General features: G+C 44.6%; 1 protein-coding gene across 1 annotated transcript; it reads left to right on the top strand.

Annotated features, from left to right (window-relative positions):
* Positions 1-2,254: 2,254 nt before the first annotated feature.
* Positions 2,255-21,731, top strand: AGTRAP (angiotensin II receptor associated protein). The gene is made up of 5 exons (XM_056795771.1): positions 2,255-2,472; positions 13,217-13,251; positions 16,886-16,991; positions 19,396-19,594; positions 20,990-21,731. Exons 1-5 carry the CDS (start codon positions 2,446-2,448, stop codon positions 21,106-21,108), a joined length of 486 nt encoding a protein of 161 aa, XP_056651749.1. The 5' UTR covers positions 2,255-2,445; the 3' UTR covers positions 21,109-21,731.
* The last annotated feature ends 1,190 nt before the right edge of the window (positions 21,732-22,921 follow it).

The following is a 22,921-nucleotide window of genomic DNA, read 5'->3' as shown; positions in this document are numbered from 1 at the left end:
GGAAGGATGCAACTCTGCCTCACTTAAATCCAATTCATGTGCAAGTCAAGACATAATCTGGTGGGTGAGTTCATTGGTCCTCTTTGAAACAAACTTTCCTTGGAATGACTGCAGCTCAAATAATCTTCCTAAAATGTGGTATCTCCAGTTGAATACAAAACTCCTGAAGTGCAACAGTCCAGGACACAGGTCTGAATGACCTACCTGGTTCTAGGCACTCTGCTTTTTTTTTTATATTAAATTTTTTTTCTCCAGATTACATGTTGGTTCAATTTTTTTTTTAAACCCTTACCTTCCACCTTGGAGTCAAGTATTGTTTTTTATTTGTTCCAAGGCAGAAGAGTGGTAAGGGCTAGGCAATGGGGGTTAAGTGACTTGCCCAGGGTCACATAGCTAGGAAGTTTTTGAGGCCACATTTGAACCTAGGACCTCCAGTCTCTGGGCCTGGCTCTCAATCCACTGAGTCACCCAGCTACCCCTTGGTTCAATTTTCAAAAATTGTTTTCTGACATTTTGAAGTCCAAGTTCTCTATTTCCCAACTCTCCCTTTCCCCAAGATGGCAGGTAATGTGATCTAGGTTGTATATTACCATAGAATACATATTTCCACGTTTGTCATGTTGTGAAAGAAGGTATATATGAGAAAATTTCACAGCAGAAATAAAATGAAGAATGGCATACTTCATTCTGCATTCAGACTTTGTCAGTTCCTTCTATGGTGATGGATAGCCTTTTTCATCCTGCATCCCTTGGAGCTGTCCTGGATCCTTACAATATGATATGAATAAATCATTCACAGTTGGTCATCATACAATATTGCTGCTGTATATACTGTTTTCCTGGTTCTTCTTTCTTCATTTTGCATCACTTCATAGAAGTCTTTCCAGGACTTTGCATTTCTTAATGCACACAATCATATTAACTTTTTTGATTACTATAAATGAATGAATGAATGAAAAAGTACCTAAGTGCCTACTTTGTGAAATGTGTTGTACTGAGTAAACCCTATCGATAGAGAGAAAAGCAAGGCAGTCGTTCTTAAGAAGCTGATAGGAAGTTTCAGCAACAAGTTGGAGGGAAAGACTCCTTGGATCTTAGGGTTCAGAAGCAAGACTGATGACTGCGCCACTTTCATGAATAAAAACCATATATATTTCTTTAAAAAGAAACACCTCCTCTGTCTTAGAATAAACACTGCATATTGGTATATAAGGGGGATAGATAATGAGGATTGTGTGACTTAATCAGGGTCACATAGTTAGGAAGTATTGGAAGTCACATTTGAACCCAGGACCTCCTGTCTCTAGACTTGGCTCTCAAACCACTGAGCAACCTTGCTGTCTCCCAAACTATATATATATATATATATATATTTTTTTTTTTTATATATATACACATATTTCTGATACTGAATCCTTTGAAAGTACCAAAGACTTCAGTGGTGAGAATTTCCTTCGGTAGCTGTCCTTGTCGATGAATTGGGGCCTTCATTTCCTACAGAGGCACCTTATGGGTCTCATCCCCACAAGGGTCATTAACCTGGATCATGGCTGTGCCGGTGGTGTGAGGCTTTGGCATTTTTTGGACAGCTGATAATTCTGGAAGCAGAGAGTGTTGAATTGTTTCTCCACAAAGGTTGTTGTTCACCTAGATGATGGCTGCAGCACACCAGTGAGCTTGTAGACCACTAAGGCCTCAAAAGCTTTATTCATCAACCTTTCACTGCAGATCTGAATAGCTGGAACATTATAGGTAGGTAGGATGGAGGTGAGGTTTGAAGAGAGGGAGAAAGAGAAACAGACAGACAGACAGAGAGAGAGGGAGAGAGAGAAAGGGAGAGAGAGGGAGAGTGTCGGGGAGAGAGAGGGAGGGAGAAAGAGATATTGAAAATGTGGAACGCGAATCAAAAAGCAGTCCCAGGCCTCAAGGGGCGTACACTCTAGTGTACACTCTAGAGAGAGCCCACTGTGGGCGGGAGCTGGTAGGTAGCCCCGGACTGTCCCAGTGCCAGCAGCAAGCCTGCCCACCAGGCTTCCCCCTCTTTTCCCGGCCTGACAGCTCCAGGTAGGTACCATCTTCTAGGCGGAGCCAGACATCCAGGAAGGGAAGCGCCTCCAGGCGCAGCAGAATTCCGCGGTCTCCTACGTCCATCCCCAGCACAAGCTCCGCCCAAGGTCGAGGTGGGGAAGGGGGCGGGGTAGAGGGACCGTCCGGGGGCGAGCTGACGCCGTGTCCTAGCAACTAGCCTCTGCTCACAGTCACGTGCGCAACCCCCAGGTCACGTGGCCGGGACGCCGGACCTCGAGCAGGGGCCTGAAGGAGGAGGGGACCGCAGGGGCGGGACCGGGAAAGTTTGTTTCCCAACTTTCCGGGAAGTTCCTGAGCCGCCGCCGCCACCTGCCTTCTCCCCTCTGTATCTTGAACACAACCCCGGCTTGACCTGGGATGGAGCTGCCCGCAGTGAACTTGAAGGTAGACCTGGGGAGGGGGCGGTTAGACGAGCGCCGGAAGGCCAAAAGGAACAGAAAGGGGGCCCCGGGCGGAGGAGGGGGCGTCTAGAAGAAGAGGCAGGCAGGAGCCGGGGGGCCTGACGGAGAGATGGGGTGTGAGACCGTGGAGGCGCCTAGAGCTAGAAGAAATGGCCGAGGCCTTCGAGTCCCATTTCATTTCCCAAACGAGGAAACTGAGGCACAAAGGGTAAAATGACTTGTCCAGGGTCACACAAGGTGGTAAATGCCTGGAACTACCTTCAGACCTACTCCAAGGCCTGTGCTTTCCAATCTACGCTGGGCTGGAGAGAAAAGAGTGGGACGAGGAATTGAGGGAACCACACAACACTCGAGGAGCAGATTAAGGGGCCAGGAGGCAAGAAAGCATGAGTGAGACAATGCATAGGAGAGCTGTCAGAAAAGGCAGGCATTCCTAGGAGAGCAATCCAAAATGGACATAAGTGCTGGAGTTTGGGAGCCTGTACACCTCTACTCGTTAATATTAATAATATTATATTTCTTTGAGCCAGACGAATGTTTTGCCTGATTTTACCCTGCTGAAGACCAAACAGCAGATGAGCAGGAGATTGTAGATGGTCAGGATATTGCTTAAAAATTTAGCAACTTTGTGGGGCAGCTGGGTAGCTCAGTGGATTGAGAGCCAGGCCTAGAGACAGGAGGTCCTGGGTTCAAATGTGACTTCAGACACTTCCCAGCTGTGTGACCCTGGGCAAGTCACTTAACCCCCATGTGCCAATTACACAGTATTGACTCTAAGATGGAAGGTAAGGGTTAAAAAAAAAAATTAGCAACTTTGGCATTTCCCTGTTCTTTGCTTTGAGAAAAGTATTTTATCTACATGGAAATATATACATGTGTGTATTACACACACACATACATACATACATGTATGAGTAAATTTTAGGGGAATTTGTAGCCTCTTGCAGACTCCCTGTTTGTGCCACATGCAGGATGCTTGCTATTGCAAAAATCTTTGGTAAAATTCTAATCTTTTTTTGCTCAGACATGGCTAGCATCAGAAATGGGATTTAAACTCCAGAGAAAGAACTGTTGGAATCAGATGGATGCAGATCAAAGCATGCTGTCTTTCACATCAGTGTATTTACGATTTTGTTTGGGGATTTTGGTTCTTTATGAGTATGCTCTTACAACAGAGCCCGATATGGAAGTGTGTTGCTATGAAAATAAAAGTTAAAAATAAATTTAAAAAAGAAGAAATGGGATTTTAGTTCATGTTTCTATATATAGCCCAGATTTGTGACTTATAAAAAAAATGCATAGCTATAGATAGATATAGGTAGCTAAAATAAATATATCTATAGACTTGTAGTTAAATATGTATATACATCTGTCTAAAACATATATACATATATTACATAAATACATATATATCTAACATACATATATGTAGATAAAAGTACTGAACTTGAAGTCAGAAAGACCCACCTCAAACACTGGCTCTGTGATCCTGGGCAAGTCACTTAACTTCCCTGGGCCTCAGTTACCTCGTGTAAAACAGACCTTATAATACCTATAGCTCCTACTTCCCAAGGTTTGTTTTGAGTCTCAAAGAAGGTAATTTAGCCAAAGCATCATATCCTAGATTTAGAATTATTAGAACTAGGGTGAGGGGATATGGAGGTGAAGACCTGCCAGCTAGGCTGGTTCCCTTATTTTATATCTGGATAAAGGACAAGAAAGAGAGAGGATCAGAGCACTAAGGCTAGGAGACTTTAGAGGAAGGAGAGAGACAGAGAGGGGAGGGGTGGAAAAGTAGGAGGGTCCAGGGATGAAGAAGATGAAGTTGAAGGGAATGTGGGAGCTGGAGAGGTGAGGAAGTTGCAGGGGGGGATTCTGAAAGGCTGCAGACAAAGGGAGTTAGGGGTCCAGGGAATGAAAGAGTGAGGGAGACAGACTTCAAGGAGGAGGGGGAGGTAGAGGAGGACTAGGGGCTGAAGCAAAAGAAGAGATGAGGAGTGGTGACAGAATGGATATCAGAGGGAACCCTAGCTTTTACCAGTGAGGGAATATCAGAGGGAACCCTAGCTTTTACCAGTGAGGGAACCCAGAAACTACGGAGGGAGGAAGGAAGGAAGATTAGTGGATGCTCAGGTGTTCAAGGGGTTGAGAGGTGGGAAAGCTTGGAGTGACGGTGTGGAGGAGGGAACATTTCAGGGGACATGGGGATGAGAAGACAGGATGTGGATGGAGAGGTGAGGGGCCTTCCTCAGTTTTCCTTAAACACCTCCAGATGCCCAGTGTTTTTCCTGTCTGGCTCCCAGGCCTGGAATATACTTCTTCTAATCTTTCCTTCTTCCTGGCCTTCTTCAAGACTCAGCTAATTTTCTACCTTCTCCAGGAAGCTTTTCCCCATCCAGTTTAACTCTAGCCACTTCGATCATCCCCAGTGTATCCTGTACCAGGCTCTTTAATACAGAGCAGTTTGCATGTTGTCTTCACCATGAGACTGTGAGCTGCTTGGTTAGGGGCTGGGTTTTTGCTTTTCTTTGAATCTTCAGCACCTAGCACAGTGCATGGAATCATGAAGGAGATGAGGAGTGGAGGAGTAGGGTGAATAGGAGGAATAAAGGGATTAGGGCAAGGAGAATGAGCAGAAGAGGATGAAGGAGTCAACAGAACTGAAGTAAGGATCTGTATGGAGCAAGAAAAAATGTTGGGGTGAACAACCAGGGAAGCTGAGAGAGTAGGAGACAAAAGAAGAGCTGGAGAAGAGAAGGGGAGACCTGGAGGGATAGTGGGAACAGCAGGAGATCAGGGTGCTGCAGAGGGAGGAAAATTCTAGTGCTCAGTGCCAACCCCGGCACATTGTAGGCCCTTAATAAAAGCTTGTTGACTTTCTGACTTGGCTTGGATATATAGAAGGAAAGGGAAAAGTTGGAGGAAAGAAGGAACTGATCAGGGGCAGCCAGTTGGCTCAGTGGATAGAAAGCCAGGCCTAGAGACAGGAGGCCCAGGATTTTACTCTAGCTTCAGACACTTTGTAGCAGTGTGACCCTGGGCAAATCACTTCACCCTGGTTGCCCAGCCTTTGCTTTCCTTTTGCCTTGAAAACAATACTTAGTATCAATAAAGGCTTCAAAAAGAAAAGAAGAAACTGAGCTGAGAGGATGATAGATGGACTTGTTTAGAGAAGGGCTGAGGGCTTTGTCATCACAGGCCCAGTGCATGTCCTAGTCTCCATTAGCCTACACGTCTCCACAGCCATGGAGAAAAGCACAGAGACCACATCTTTGAGTGCCATGATTGGGCCAAGACCAGCAGATCTCTATTGAGGCCTGCTCATTCCCTAGCCCTGTCCTCCTAGCCAGGCCCTGCCTGTCATCATTAAGCTTACTGAATTTGTGCTAACCCTAATCCTAGACTCTTTTGAAAATAGTTTATCAAAGGCAGGCAGAAGGAGTATGTGGTTTGGAACTGACTGATGACTCAGAGAAAAAAATGATTTTTAGCTTTCCTTATGGTTGTGCATGAAGTTTGAAGTTACTTGTGTTTTCACCATCAGTCAGCTTAGCAATGCTGGGTCAGGAGCCATAGGTTTATTTGTTTACATGCTTCCCTTTTCAGGTCGGATCTTTAATTCAGATATATAATCTGGGCATGCCAGACCTATAGAAAAGGCCATAACAGTACCACACATAGTTCCTGTTCTTTGGGAAGTCAGTTTGAAAAATGAAACAGCAGCAGATAGACCAGAATGTCTAGGGTGGGGCTGACTTTTTTGTTCTTTAGGTTGTCTGATTATTTACAAGGATGAAATAGCACATAAACCAATGGATTCTCTTCCAATATAGTCTACTTACTGATAAAAATAAATACTACCAGGGGCAGCTAGATGGCTCAGTGGATTAAGAGGTAGACCTAGAAACAGGAAGACCTAGGTTCAAATCTGGCCTTAGGCATGTCCTAGCTGTGTGACCCTGGGCAAGTCACTTAACCCTAATTGCCTAACACTTGCCACTCTTCTGTTTTGGAACCAGTACTTAGTATTGATTCTAAGACAGAAGGTAAGGTCTTAAAAAAAATACTATCATTTTCTTAGAGAGAAAAAATGGAGAACTGTTCAAGACGTGTATGGCTAAGGGCTGTGCCCTTGGTTAACTACTTCAGTGAATAGTGGAAAGAGCTAGGAAAGAAGGGAATGAGCATTTATTAAGATCCTACTATATACTAAGTGCTTTACAAATGTTATCTCATTTAGACCTCACAATAGCTTTCCAAAGTGTGTGCTCTTATTATCTCCATTTTACAGATGAGGAAACTAAGGCAAACAGAGATTAAGGGACTTGTCCAGGATCACAGAGATAGATAGTAAGGGTCTAAGGTTGGATTTGAACTCAGGTTGTACTGCCCAGTACTCTGTGCACTGTGGCACTCTCTCCCCAGCTGCATCTAGTGCTTCTTTATATCCTGAGGAAAGCCAGATCCCCTTGGGCAGCTCTTCTTTGGTGGCACTTGAGATTCCAGGTTCTCTCCAGATACCATCTTCTCTGGTCCTTCTGGGCCCTTGTTATGTTAGAGAACTAGAGTAAAGGAAATGTGATTTGGGGTGAGGTTTCTTCCTCCCCCAGAATAAGGGCAGCTGAGATTGTGAGGCCCCCTCAGCTGTGACACTCCTGAGGAGATGTTGGGGAAATCATTTTGTTTGCTGAGTTCCTTATTCATTATTGAGTCAGCTGTGTGCTAATTGTTTCTGTAGGAAATGTACTTGGGAAGAGGACCCTTGAGTGAGAAGGTCAGAAGTTGGTTCCCTCAGGAAATCAGTGCCTCCACTCTGGTCTCATGTATGTCCTTGAAGGCTCTAGAGGGAGGCCTACCAGGGATGAGGAGGCCAAATTAGGAAAGAGGCTATCCGTCATCAGAGTTACCTTTATATTGCCCTTGAAGGCTTGCCAGATGCTTTCCTTACTATACTTCAGAGTAGGAAGTATAGTTATTATTCTCATCTTACATGTGGGGAAACTGAGATTCAGAGGTTTAAGTGACTTATCTAAGACCAGTGAATGGCCAAGGCAGTGAGTCTGAGGGCTCCTGATCCCAGTCCCCTCCATCTATTCATTCTGCGTACTGTCTCTCAAACCACTGTATCAGCCTTCCCCTTCCATGATGCTCCCTAGAGCACAATGGTTCCATGTTGTATTCAAAACCCTGGAGTTTTTGCCCTCTTGCCCTTTGCATTTATGGAAACTAGGCTTCCCCTCAGAAGACACTGTATCTCTTCCAGGTCACCCTCTCTAAGACTGGCTGCATCTTCGCCCATCCTTCCCAAACACTGGCAGATCCTCCTTGTTTCTTAGTACTCCCTCAATCTCCTCTCCTTCCCACTGACCTGGGAATTGACTCTTTCAGTCATCCCCACTCTTTATCCAATTAATCATCAGGTTCTTTTCATTTATTTATTTGTTTGTTTGTTCGTTTTGCTGAGGCCAAATTGGAACCCAGGACCTCCCATCTCTGGGCTTGATTCTTAATCCCCTGAGCCACCCAGCTGCCCCCTAACAATATTATTTTTAAATGAAGTTTGAAAAAAAATTCAAACAAGGGACTCTTCCCAATTTGCTGGCTTAATTACCATATGAAAAGGCCAGAATGTGACCAGGCTGGCAAAAAACCCCATCCCAACTCATCTAAGTGGGACAGTAGAAAGCAGCTAGAACTGAGAGATTGGGGCATCCTGGAAATTCAGAGTATTTTGGCCGTAATTGAATGAGTAACCCTTCCACAGACAGCAAGCAGGTGTAAACCTGGCCCTTAGAGCTTAGGATGTGGAGGTAGATGGAATGGTTATGGAAGCTCAAGCCGAGAACCGGACATGGCAGATCCGTCAGTCTAAAATACTTTGGTTCTTAGAAAAGGTTGGTGTCTGGAGCAATGCATCACTCAATTAGTGAAGTGCTGATGAATGTGAAATGATGGACTCTCTGGCCATACCTTTCATTTCAACCTGTATTATTGTGTTTACTTGGCTTTATTTAGATATAACATTAAATATTATTATTAACTATTGATATTATTTAGCAAGGGTATATGGTAGAGGGAGTCTTCAGGTTCTTTTTAACCATGAGCTCCTTCCCTGCTGCCTTTAAACGTTCAGCTCTACCCCATCTTGCCCAAACTTCTCTCAACCCTTGTTAGTCCCTCTAAGCTCTCAGCCTGGGTCTTCCTTCTCCTGCCAGACTCCCAGAAAAAGCAATCTTTCTGGGTGCTACTGCTTTACTGCCTCCCACTCATTTCTTAACCCCTGGCAGGCTGCCTGGGAACCCCCCAGTTCCCTAAAATTGCTCTCTCCAAGGTTACCAGTGGGGAAGAGTGCAGAACAGTGGGAAGGTGCTGAAATGGGGAGTCACAAGACTATAGTTCAGATCTCCACCCTGCCCCTTATTGACATCAGGAGAAAGGAATAAACAGTATTTTTAACCTTTTGTCTTATCATCAATACTGTATATCGGTTCCAAGGCAGAAGAGTGGTAAAGGCTAGGTGATGGAAGTTAAGTGTCTTGCCAAGGATCACATAGCTAGGAAGTATCTGAGGTCAGATTTGAACCCATGACCTCCTGTCTTTATACCTGATTCTCAATTTTCTGAGCCATGTAGTTGCCTCCAGGAATAAGCAATTATGTAAGCACCTACTATATGCCAGGCACTATGCGAAGCTCTTTACAAATATACTCTCAATTGACTCTCAGAACAACCCAGTGAAGTAGGTGCTACTATTTCTTCCACTTTCCATATGAAGAAACTGAGGCAGACAAGATTAAGTGACTTGTCCGGGGTCACACAGCTCATAAACATCTAATGATGGATTTGTATTTAGAGATCTCCCTCATTCTAGGCCCAGCACTCTGTGCACTGTGGCACCCCCTAGAGGCCACAAAACTTACCTTGGGCAAGTCACTTCTTCTGTGTCTCAGTTTCCTTATATGTAAAATGGGAAATTTGATCCTGTGCTCTTTAAGAACCCTTCCAGCTCTCCAACTATGTGATCTTTAAATTGCTCCAGTTAATGGCCTTTTTTTTGGACCCTGCTGAATACCTCTCTACCTGGGGCTTTATGACACTGTTCTTTCCTGCTTCTTCTTCCTCTCATTTGACCCTTCCATTTCCTTCCTGGGTCCTGTCGAGGAGGCATGCATGCAAGACAGAAAGCTGAGGACAGAAGAGCTGTCAATCAAAAGGAACAGTCCATTTGGAATATTCCCGGGAAAGACAGTTGGAGCCAAGCCAGGCTGAGAAGCTTCTGAACTGAACCCTTTTGGCTTCTGGAGCTGGGAGAGAGAGGCTGGTGAACTAAGCTTTTGGCTGCTTGTGGCTAATAGTGAAGACCCTGAAGCTTTTCCTACAGTAGGAGGCCCTGAGCTGTTCCCATTGACTAAGACCACCACCATGCCCACTCCTTGCCAGATGGACAAACTGAAACCCCAGCCAAGTCAGGAGTAGTGGGTACACATGGGAAGGCATGGCACTGGACAAGATGAGCAAGATGGTGGTTTGCATTCTGTTCTGCCTTTCCTAATATTTGGCCAAGTTCCTTCACCTCACACTGGCTGGTCTCTGTAAAATTGGGATAATCACACCTAAACAACCTATCTCCCTCCCAGAGTACTTGGGAGGGCCAAGTCAGGGAGCAGCTGTGAGTCTGAAAACTGGCAAGATCTATCGGTGCGAGTTGTTATAAACTCTTCGGAGGGCAGAGTCAAGATGACGGCTTAGAGACAGCAAAAGTTCAGACCTCTGCAAACCCTTTCTCACCACAGTGCTTTGAGGGGACTGAAAACCAAACCTAACAACAGGACAGAGCTAGGGAACCCTCCTGCTGAGTCCTACTGGACTCAACTTAAAAGGTATCTCCCCCCACCCCCACAAAAGCCTGAACTCTAGAACTCACGGGTTTAAGGGGAAGGAAAAAGGAAGATCCCAGGACCCCTGCCCCACCCACAGTGCTGAGCCTCCAGAGGTGGTTGGAATTTCTGGGCAGGCAAGGGCGCTAATCTGGAATGAGTACCTTGCTGGCACAGATGTGCTGGATTCAGGGCATTGAACATAGGCGATGCAGAGAGAGCTGGAGGAGAAGCACAGAGCAGGCAGCCTAGTCAAGACACTCCATCTTGTCCCCCCACCCCATGAGGTTTTGACCTCTGGGCACATCCAGCTTTGCAGATCAACACCCCCCTGGCTAAGTCTCTTCAATAGGGCATATAAGAAGCCTTCAGAGGGAAGGGAAGCTCAAGCTCCAATACCTCTCCCTCATAGACTGATCTGAGAGCCTTGATGACTAAGTTCCTAAGGGCAAAGACTGCAACAAACTACAAGAAACATGCTCAATAACAGGGCAGGAAGCCCAGCTCCTTTTCAGCTTCTGCTGGCAGCTGGAGAAGATCTGAGTAACCTGATCAATCAGTAGAACAGAGAAGAAGCCCCTTCAGGACGGAACAACCCAGACCCACATAACCAGCACATAACTACAGGGGGGAAAGTAGGGGAAAATATGAGTAAACAACAGGAAAAGAAGCAATAAATTACATACATACATACAAACAATAAATCAACAGCTTCTATCCAGGCAGTGAACAAAGAGCAAATGGAACAGAAGAAGATCAAGGAACACCAAGCAAAAACACAGAAACTCCAGCGAATTGGATACAGGCTTTGAAAGAACTCAAAATACAATTTAAAAAACTAGAGAGGCTGAAGACAACTGGAAAAGGAACTTAAAAAAAGAAAAAATAAGTCATCTGGAAACAGAAAATAGTGTCTTGAAAGCCAAAATTAAACAGTTTGAAAATGAGGCAAAGGAAATGAAAGATCAGAAGGAGAAGGATGACCAAAAAGCCAGGGATGAAATTCAGTCTTTAAAAACTAGAATCCAACAACTAGAAGCAAATGACTTCATAAGGCATCAGGAAACTATAAAACAAAATCAAAAGAATGAAAAAATTGAGGAAAATATGAAACACCTCATCCACAAAACAGAAGACATAGAAAACAGATCCAAGAGAGACAATTTAAGAATCATTGGAATTACAGGAAGATCATGACAAAAAATTAAATTCACTCTTCATCTAGCCCTCAGCCTCCAGTCCCATTCCCCTAGGCTCCTTTCCTGTTCCTATCTGTATTTGGGGATGGAAATATATATACAGAGAGAGAAAGATATGTGAGAATTTTCTCATCTATATTAATTTCTTTTAAGGGTCATGAATTTGATAGAATTCCTGGGTCCTGGGTCAGAGACTCTGGTTAGTCTAGTGCTTTTTTTTTCCATTTCTTTGTCCTTAGGAATTCCTAGGAATGTTTTCCTTTTAACAAAATTTGGCTAATTGACAAAGGAGAGTGATTCCAACCTGTATCGCCTATGGTGTGGGGAAAGGTTGAGAGTTTGATGGTCCACCTCCTAATTAACTATTTCCAATTAGAGATGTCTTGGGATGTTTAAGGGAAGGGCTAAATAATGAGCTTCTAAAACTATTTATAGATCTGCCCGGAGGAGTTTCAGAATCTTTGGTCATTGAGGGGACCATTGGCCTACCAATCTATTGGTTAAAATGCTAGCTTAATCAATAAATTGATATTCCTACCCATAAGCTAATTTCTTGAAGTAATTTTAAGCATAACATTTGTACACATATACATTTCTGTAAGCAAGAGAAACACTTTGTAGAAAAACTCAGTATCTCTTTGGTTACTAAAAACCACTGACTGAGCTGTGTTTGTGTTGCTAATAATGATAATCCTCAACCCCTTCCCCCCCCCACCTTTCCTGAAAAGAGATAGGGGTTTTGCTCCTTGGAGGAGCATATTTGGGGGTCATTAGCTCATCCCCAGAAGTTGGACCCAAACCTCTCAAACTGAATGCTAGTCATGCAGAAACAAGTCACTTCTCCCACTCCAGAGAAAAGGTTCACCTCCTTCTGTTGTCCAGTTAATAGGCCTGATTCAATGGGCCAGAATGGAGCACATGGAACAGGAGACTTCTAGACTAGCCTGTTCCTTGTGAATATGATGTAGCTATTCATGTCCCTGTTGAGTCTGATGTCAAGGGGGAGGGGAAGAAGAAGTGTCAGAAGGGTCGAATTTGTTGATTGGACCTAGGGTTGATGCTCAGTACTGTACTCCAGATAGCAGGGTCTGGCCTCTTACTGGGCCCATCTTATCCGTTGTGAATGCACAACCCTGACACCAAAAAGCCAATGCAAATGTTTGGTCCCAGCATTCTCAAAGTTGTAGGGATACCCTTTAGGAGACTCTTATTTCAATGGGGAAACCAGACCCCATACAGAATACTTCAGGAGCCTCCCATCTCCCCTGTATGTTTACAAAGAAACTTGCTATTTAAACCGTATTGACCCAGTCTCTTGTCACTCAAACTGCCTTCTAATTCTGAAATCAGGTATTTCTCTTAGAGGTCCAAACTGGGTTCCAGATGAACTGTTCTTAGTGTTAGAATTGGGCAAGTAATATGTGACCTACTGCTATAAAAGAAGGGACATAAGAGAGGGTTGAGATGAACGTGGCCCCAGACTGCCCTTTGTTCTCTCCCTTTTCTCCAAGGCTGCATCATTCTGCTTCATTGGTCCCTAGCAAGTCACTCATTGAAGTGTCTGGTACTCCCCTATCTCCTCAGGATCTTCAGTCTCCTTTGCCCTCATATTTTTGAGACTCACTGACCTTCTGCCCCTTTACTCTTGCAGGCGATCGTTTTGGTGCACTGGCTACTGACAACTTGGTGAGTCATCTGGCAGTAGTTTATTTTTTCCTTTGGGGAGGTGGGAGGGGTCTGTGGGAGCTGACATCTTAAGCAAGAACTTTATAGAACTTTTGGAATGAAGCTAAGGCAGTTTTCTAAGGAAAGTGGATCTCTTTGAAAACTTCAATGACCACTTTGGGAAAAGAAAAGAGTATCGTGGAACAAACATGAAATTAAAAAGACTGGGGGGGGGATAACAGAAGAATACAGAAAATGCAGAAGAAAAATATTAAACTAGAGGCAAAATAGAGAAATTGAAAACAGACTGTGTGAGTAATAAAACCAAGAACTTTTATAAAACTACCAGTTGATCAGTCATTAGCTGACTTGATCCAAAAAGAGAGAGGAAAATAAAGAGGCCAAAATAAAAAGTGAACAATTTGATTTCACAACAGAGAAGGAAAAGAAAATGATTAGAAACAATTGTACACAATGATGTGGCAAAATTGAGAATTCAGAGGAAGTAGATAAGTATCTACAAAAGCACAAAGCACCCAAATCAACAAAACAAGATCTTAAGTAATCCCATCTTAGTTTCTTTAAAAATAAATAAATAAATAAATGAACTAGCTATAATGAATTGTCAAAGGGGGAACAAAACCAGATATAGCTTTTACACAGTACCAACTGTGTGCCAGGCCTGGGAGGTGAATACTATTATTATCCCAGTTTTACAGTTGAGGAAACTGAGTTAAACAGAAGTGAAATGACTTGCCCAGGGCCACAAAGCTAAGAAGGGTCTGAGGTTGGGTTTGAATTCAAGTCTTCCTGATTCCAGGCCAGGCATTCTGTCCACTGCAGCATCTAGCTTGACAAACCAGAAAGAAGCAAAACAGAAAAAGAGAACTACATGTCTGTCTTCTTTATGAATATAAGTGCAAAAATTTTAAGTAAGATCCTGGCAAGAAGATTACAACAAACAGTATATATAATTCAATATGAGCTCATTAGATCCATAGCACCAGTACAGGGTGGCACAATATTAGGAAAACAATTTGCATAACTAATCACTAATATCTCAAAGGAGGTAGAAAAATCCTTTGACAAAATACATTCATGTTAAAAAACAAAAACCTAAAAAGCGAAGGTGCTTGATTATGTTCAAAAGCATAGATATCCAAAAGTAAGAACATTATTCACAATGTAGAAACACCAGCAGAACACAAATTCAAGCAAAGGGAAAAGCAGGAGCCCCTTCTTCCCACGATTATCTGATGAAAATTTTAGAAATGCTTGCTGTTTTAGTAATACAAGAGGACAAAATTCAAAGTGTGAGCATTGGCAAGGAGACAAAAGTCTCCCCATTTGTACTTTGCCTTTGGGTATTCTTAGAAGGCTGTAGGATAGCAGCAGAAAAAAAGATGATAAATGCTTAAGTTGTAATATAATAATAGCTAACATTTACATAGCACCTACTGAGTGCCTGATACTATGCTAAAGCACCTACAATTATTTTCTCATTAGATCCTTATAACAACCTGGAAGGTTGGCAATTATTATCCCCACTTTACATGTGGGGAAACTAAGGTAAAGGGAGTCAATGACTTGCCATGGGCTGCACAGCTAGGAAGTATCAGAGGCCAAAGTTGAACAGGTCTTTGTGACCCTGGCAGGATACAAAAAAGCCCCACAGAAATCATCAGCATTTCTATACTGTACTAACAAAACCCAAGGAGAAACAATAATGAAAAAATTCTGTTCAAATGAATTACAAAATGCAAAAATACCTGAGAGTTGGCCTACCAAAACATCTGCAATATTTATATAACTATAACTACAAAACTCTTTTTACAGAAATAAAGGAAGACTAGTAATTAGAAAGCTATTTAGTGGACAGTATGGGTCATAATAATATAATTAAAATGACCGTGCCACCTAAATTATAGATTTAGTGCCCTACCAATCAAACTGTCAGATAACACTGGTTTAAGAAAATTAAACCAGTAGAATAAAATGAATGAGGGAGAACAGTCTAAAACAGCAGGCCGGTATTAGTTAAACCCAAGGATGTAATTACCCAGAGGACAGACTCCATTTTTTACAAGAACTGCTAGGACTGTTGGAAAGTGGCTTGGCCAAAAAAGGACTTTGATCATCCTGTGCCACCATAAGCTCAAAATGGATACATGATTTGAATAAAAAAAAATTATATTAAAAATCCAAAAAGATAGAGGTACTATTCACAACTGTGGCTGGAGATAAAAACCTTTAACATGACAAGGGATACAGGAGATCATAAAAGATAAGTTGGACAATCTTAATTGCACAAAATTGGAAAGCATTTGAAGCAATGAGATTAATGAAGATAAAATAAAAAGAGAGACCTTGGAGTGGAAATAATACTTCAAATAACACTTAAAAAAAACCCATATCTTCCATTGTAGATCCAATAATTGGTTCCAAGGCAGAAGAACAGTAAGGGTTAGGCAATGGGAGTTAAATGACTTACCCAGGATCACAGAGGTAGAAAGTGTCTGAGGCCAGATTTGAACCTAGGACCTCCTAGGTCTCTAGGCCTGGCTCTCAATCCACTGAGCCACCCAGCTGCCCTCTAAAAATAGCATTTTTTAAAAGTCCAGTATCCACTTTGTACAGAGAATTGACACACACATAATATCAGGGGATCCATTCTCAGAGAGGTATTCAAAGGATACGAGCAAACAGTTTTTAAGAGAATTGCACACTATAGGTGACTACTTGAAAACATGCTTCAAATTACACAGTAATTTAAAAATTCATCAACTATAAAGCTGAGGTGTCATCTCACACCTCAAAAATTGACAAGAACAGCAAAAAACAGTTGCAACAATCGGTATTGGTAAGATTGGCCCATTAAAATACTATTGGTAAAACTCAATAGTTTATCTGTTTTACATATTTGGAATTTTGTAAGAAGAAGAATAACCAAACTGCTCCTAGATGCCCTCTGACTTAGGGATCTATTTCTGGACACACACCTCAAAAGTGCCCAAAACAGAGCCAGATGGCCAACAGATTACAAAATGTTTGTAGCTGCCCTCAGCTGGAGAAGGCCTAAACCAACCTAGAGTAGATGAAGGTGGTGAAAGATTATTGGGCAAGAAGAGATGATAAACATGAGAAATTCAGAGAAGTATGAGAAGATTCAGCCTCAACAGATACAGCCTGAGATGAACAGAACCAAAGGGACTCTGCACACAGTGCTTACAGTACCCTTCAGGGAAAGTGCACTAAAAGAAAGGAAAGAAACCAGCATTTATTAAATGCTTTCTCTGTGCCAGGCACCATGCTGAGCACTTTTCAGTTATTCTTTCAAACTCCAAGTAACTGGAAAAACCAGGGATAAACTTACAAAAGAAATGAAGAACGCTTCCTCACAGGAGAAGGTGGGAGACTACTAGGGCAGAGTGTTTAAACCCTGTCACATTTATTGGATGATTTTATGTTATAAGGGAGGATTTGCTATGGGTTAATTGGAGGAAGTGTTTGGGTTTTTTTTTAAAGAAATGTCTGATATAAAGAAAAAAGGCCATAAGCATATATTTTTTAAAATAATAGAGAGTGCAATGAGAAAGGAGAAGGGACTTGTCCCAATTCTGACTCTATTGGGATTGACTGTGCCTCCTTTTGCCAGGGGCTGTTTGACATTCTCAGACTCCTATGCCTTTGCTAATTTCACCGTCCTGGCCCTGGGGGTGTGGGCCATTGCTCAGCCAGATTCCCTGGATGCCATAATTATGGTGAGTTTAGGGATTGGGGGAAGGACAGGTTTCCCTTTCCCTCTGGGGAGACCTGGACAAGATGCCTTGGGACTGACAACTCTGGATAGCCTTTATTTTCACCATTCTTAACCTCCTAATCCACCCCTTCCCCCAATCCTCTTAGACCCTGCTCAGGTTCTTTCTCTTCAATCTAAACAGCTGCATCTACTGACTTCAGTTTCCACACCCTTTATTTATAGTAGCCAAACTTACATTTTCCCCCTCTTCCTCCTCCTCCTCCTTTTTCCTCATCTTCTGTCTGAGTGTCAGTTCTAAAATAGAGTGGTAAGGGCTAGGCAATGGGGGTTAAGTGACTTGTCCAGGGTCACATAGCTAGGAAGTATCTGAGGCCAGATTTGAATCCAGGACCTCTGGACTCCAGACCTGGTGCTCTATCCACTGTGCCACCTAAGTGCCCCAAACTTAAATTTTCAAAGGCTTTTCGAGAGCTCTCCAACCTTCAGCCCTTGGACACCATCTTCACCAGCACCCTGCCTTCTCCACTAGGAAAGAATGTGTGTTCTTTGTTTCTATTTATCTGGATCAAAACATTTAGTCTAGGCAAGTGTCCCTCTCCAAGGCTGGCTTAATGGAGATCACTCCTTGGATCAGCCCAGCCCAACTCCATCTCCACCACCAGTACTTTCCTCAAAGCAGAAGGCCTTGATGAAAGAAAGGTACAAATGAACCCTCCTTCCCAGCACTGGTATACCATTGCCCTTTATGGATACTCAGTAAATACAGCCATTCCACAGGGATTTAGAACGTCCGTTCTGTGTTAGTGCTGTAGACAGGCACTAGTAGGGGGAAGTTAGCCACTAAGGGGCTCATTCTTTAGTTGGCAGGACAAGACCTAGAACAACTGAAACAACTAGAGAATGAGACAAGACCCTCTACTTGAATGTCATAATTAGTGCTAAGTGTTATGGGAAGTAAGAAGGGTGAAGGTCAGGGAGGGATGGGGTTAGTTAGGGCTGGCTTGGTGGGAAGGAGATGGGTTCCAAGCCAGGCCTTAGGAGATGGGTACCATTGGCTAGGAAGAGAAGAAGAAAGGAGCCTTGGTACAGTACAAATAACCCAAACAAAAAATAAATATTTGTTGAACTGAAAGGGGGAATGTTTGTGGAGGGACAGAGAGGGGCACTGGGATGAAGTGTGGGCCTGGTGGGTGGTGAGGGTCAAGGAGAGGGCGGAAGCCAGTCTGAGAGGAGCTGCGGGTCCTGTGGTAGAGGGAGCTCTCGGGTTTGTTCTTGCTCTGTCACTGTAGGCTTTCATAGTCTTAGTTGCCCGAGCCCTGAAAGTACATGTTACAAGTTCAGTTGAAATGGCTCCATCCCTGTCGGGAGATTTATTTAAAATTATGGGATTAAACCCTGTCTCCTCAATGTCCTAAAACCAGCTTTCTACAACCAGACCTGCAGGGGCTTCTTCCTGTCATTTCTGTTTCCTCCCAGTTTTCTGTAGGCAAAAGATAAGTAAATACGTTGACTCAAACCCCACCTACCAACTCACTCATTCACCCCCCCCCCAAGAAAGAATTACTTGTGCTGATCCCCTACCCAGTGTTTATCAGTAGGAGGAAGATCATGGAAGATAAAAGCTGCATGGATAGGGCCGGGTCTCTGATGCAGATGCCCTCCTGGGCCTGTGATGAGTAGGTGAGCCAGAGAACAAGCAGTTTCCTCAGCAGGAAAGTTCTCCCTGCGGACACCATGACCCTGAAAAATGAAGGCAATTCCTGGCAGGGTTTTTGTGAGGTTTCAGATTTGACCAACTTGGAGGCTCCAGACAAAGACAAAGGTTCTCTGCTGACCTAGAGAGGTCTCAAAGCCTTGGCAGCTAGTGGAGGTAATTTGGCATAGTGAGGTCTTGGGAAGAAACATCTGAGATCTGTCACTGTATGCTCCAGCCCTGAAGGATCTTTTAAAGTCCTTGAACTCCAGGGAGGTGGGAGGAGCACTTCTCCATGAGAGTAGAATATTAAAGCTAAGGCAGCCTTCTCCCACATCCCCAACCTTCCATAAGCCCTCTGGGAACGAATATCCCTCGGGCTAAATGTTCATTTCTCCCTTCTCCCCCCCCAAAAGGCTTTGAAATATTTATTGATCCACTATGATTTGTGCTAAGCAAAAGTACCTCCTTCTATTTTAAACCCTTTTAAGACTTAATATATTTGGGTGATCCCTTATGACTAATCAAGGTTTGGGGGATGAACTCTCTCTCTCTCTCCAGAATGCAGTTGCCCAGCATTCAAGGGCCTGCCTGGCCTGCTTTGCTGCTATAGAAGCCTGGAGCCTTGTATCCAGAGCACCCCCCTCCCCACATCCCCAACCTCCATGAAGCCTGTGCCTAAGCTCTGCCCTATGGACTTTGTATTTTGCAGTTTCTAGTTGGTCTGGCCATTACCATCCTCCTGGATATCATCTACATCAGCATCTTCTACCCACGTGGGCATACACTGTCCGACACAGAGCACTTCGGTACCGGCATGGCCATCTTCAGCCTCCTTCTGAAGCCCCTGTCCTGCCTCTTTGCCTACCACATGTACCGAGAACGAGGGGGCGAGTTCATCCTCAGTGTAGGTGAGGCTGCCTCCCCTTCCCATCTCTGTATCCTGATTCCTCTCACCAAATATTCCTCTCCTGGCCCTTCTCAGGCACTTTCAACCTTTTCCACCCTGTGGACCAGCCTGACTTCCTTGTTCCTCTCTCTGGTGGCCCAGAGTAGGGGAACAATTCCTAAATCTGCCCTGTAACATGTAGGATTGGGGCCGAAGATATGGGGGAGCTGGGGAGTACAGAAAAGGAGATTCAATTTGTATTGCTCTTGGAGAAAATGAAAGGAAGATAGTTTAGTTACTGTTGAGTGATGTCTAAATTGACTTCCTCCTTACCAGAAGCTCTAATTTCTAAGCCACCCCCTTTAGAGAGCTGAAAAAAGCAAGTTTTCTCCTTCCTCTTCTCCCTGCCCCAAGAGGAAAAACAGACAAACCTCAGCCTTCCCTTTGGCTCTGACGGGCAGATACGGCCCCAGCCTGAAGTCAGGCAAGACCCACAGCATGGCCTCCTGGGCTTAGCTTGAGGGTTCATTCAGTGGGTGATAGAGGCCAAGCTGGTTGGTGGAACTTAGAAGAATCAGCTGTGATTCAGGCTCTGGACCTTTACCTGGACTCCTGATTTCCTCCCCACTCTACCCCAACCTCTCCCAGAGTGGGATGGAGAAGCCTTAGGCAGGGCCCAGGGAAAGCACCCCCGCTGTTGTGGACCCTTTATCTTGAAGTACAGCTGTCCCAATTCTGCCCAGCCTCTCCCCTGCATTGTCTTATTTATTCTCAAACAAGCAGGTAATATCTCAGTTTTGCCACAGTACTTTATATCCCATTCTCTCCCCTTCAAATGGGCAGCAAGCCATTCAGTGATCACCAGCAAGGTAACACTTCCCAGTGAGGTAGTATTTGTAAAGCCCTTAGCAAAGTCATTTTCAGTTGTGTCTGAGTCTTCATGTTCCTATTTGGAGTTTTCTTAGCAAAAATACTGGAGTGGTTTGCCATTTCCTTCTCCAGCTCATTTGACAGATGAAGAAACTGAGTTAAAGTAAAGGAATTTACCCGGTGACACACAGCTAGGAAGTTAGATTTGAACTTCCAGAATGAGTCTTCCTGACTCCAAGGCTGAGGCTCCATCCACTGTGCTGCCAGCTGCCCCTGGCACACATTCGATGCTAAGAAAGGCTTCTCTTCCTCTCTCCCTCTTGCAGCCTTGCTTCATTTCCTGTTGAAATGGCTGTTCCACCAGGTTCTAGGTCTTGCTCACAGCTCTACAGGGAGGGAAAATAGAACGGGGTTTTGTGAGCCCGAGTAATTAGTCTTAAAGACAACTGTGACTTTTCCCCATTCGGAGGGGAGAACACTGGGTAGGGGTGTGTGGCCAGATTGCCTTCCTTAACCCACCCTCTCCTTCCTCCATCCATATCTTCAGGTTCCTTTGGCCCCTTGCAGGAGCGCAGCGCATACCAGACCATTGACCCCCAGGAGGACCCTGCCTTGGCACACCCCTATGCAGACCTGGAAAGCAAGCCAACAGTTCGTCCCTTCTGAGCTCCCTTCCCACTTGATGTCCCCAGAAATCTAGATCTCATCCTTCTCCTCCTCCTCATCTAATGCTGGGCATTCATTCACTGACCTTGGGGACACTTAATCTATTCACCTCACCGTTTCCTCTCAGAGCTTATGAGCTCCAGCCAGGAGAGCACTGGATAATGGCTCCCCATCTCTGCTTCCTCAGGCCAACAGGCAGAGGATTGAGTGATATTCTCTCTCCTTTGATTGGGCCTCACTGAAGTGTCTTGGTCCCATACTCCTCAAGGTCTGACTCTCTTGAGAGACTCCCCGAACCTTAATGCACTTTTGACAGGTCCCCACCTCCGGGGCCACACAACCAAGTGCCTTGGCTGTGCCAGGGCCTCTGTAGCCCCAAATGTGGCTGGTGAGAGTAGCTGTCCTCCCTGTGCCCCTGGTGGGTGGGTAGCATCTCCATAGAGGCTAGGGATGGGGCAGCCTTGAGGGAAGCTCTTTCTGCTGCTGCTGCTGCCTCAGCCAGGTTTATGACTCCTTGGGGGAAGCAGCTCCTCCCTAGACCCCCAAGATGGAGTCTCTGAACCACTGCCATTGCCTTCGTTACCTCTCTGCCGAGTTATGGCATTAAAGTTTGAGGAATGTGATACCTGGGCTCTGTGTGTTGTGAAGCTGTTTCCAGGTCCCCAGCACACCTGTGGTGGCTTAAACATGGGCATGGGCAGCTGCCTCACAGTTCCACTCACAGAAGGTTATTTCAAGCTTTTCTCAATGAGAGACTGCCTCTGCTGTACCTGAACAGGTGATCCCCCATCATCCTGAGCCAAGGAGCTTCCGTGCCTCAGTGGGGAGTCTCATTTGTTCACAGTCTCATTTGTTCACAGGTGCCAAATAAGGGTCTGGCCTTTGGCTCCCCCTTCCTGTTGGAGAGCAGCTCACTATGTAGTAGTTGAATTCATCCAGGGTCCCCAGCATCCCATAGGCCACATTCTTGGTCAGCTTGCCTTCTCCCAAGGGATCCTAAGGGCAGGAAGTAAGTAATGGAGCTTGCCTCCCTAACTTCTCAAACCTTCCCAAACCACAAATGAGCTTGTGGCCTCCTTTGGCTGCAGTTCATTAGGACTCCAGCCTAAAAAACCCCAGTTGTTTCTTGGGGCAAGCAGCTAAAGACAGAGGCAGGAGAAGGGCAGAAGCTGAGGGACTGGCCCCTGGAACTCCTAGGTATCCATGGGAGTTTCTGGAAAGCCACACAGCATTTGTTTCCAGCTACTCAGCTGAAGGAAAGCACAGTTCCTTGCTTGAATGAATAAATGGACAAGATAGTGTGTTACCTGCTAGAGACAAAGATGATGCCATTTTGCCTGTGCCCAAGTACCTACAGTCTAATGGGGAAAGGCGTGACTTCAAATAACGGACCTAGGAGGGAAGGAAGTGTGCCAGAGACATTGGAGACAATAGCCTCACTAGCCTAGCAGGAGGGTAGGCATCCACTTGGTTTGAAGAGAGAGGGCAGGATGGAATGGAGAGTGTTCTCATTTGGCTGAGCTGGAAGATGTGTCAAGTGGGGTAGAATGAAACCTGGCCAGAGAGAAGGTCAAGAGCCACATTTTGGTGAGCCTGGCAAGTTTGGAAAGCCAACCCCTGAAGGTTGGATTTGGGGATTTTCTTTTGGAGGGGAGGAGGTGAAAGTGGCTCCTTTCAAAGCTGGCTAGAATTGAGGACAATTTGCATCAGAAGGGGTAGCATGGGTCTATCTGGGAGAATAAAGCTGACTTTTTGGATCCAGGAGTCTCAATCTGATTGGGGATGGTGTGATCTAGGTTTTTACCCAACCACA

Source organism: Monodelphis domestica, chromosome 4 (genome assembly GCF_027887165.1).
Source record: "Monodelphis domestica isolate mMonDom1 chromosome 4, mMonDom1.pri, whole genome shotgun sequence".
Classification (NCBI taxonomy): Eukaryota; Metazoa; Chordata; class Mammalia; order Didelphimorphia; family Didelphidae; genus Monodelphis; species Monodelphis domestica.
The sequence above is the reverse complement of the archived record's forward strand: the minus strand, read 5'-3'. Positions and strand labels throughout refer to the sequence as shown.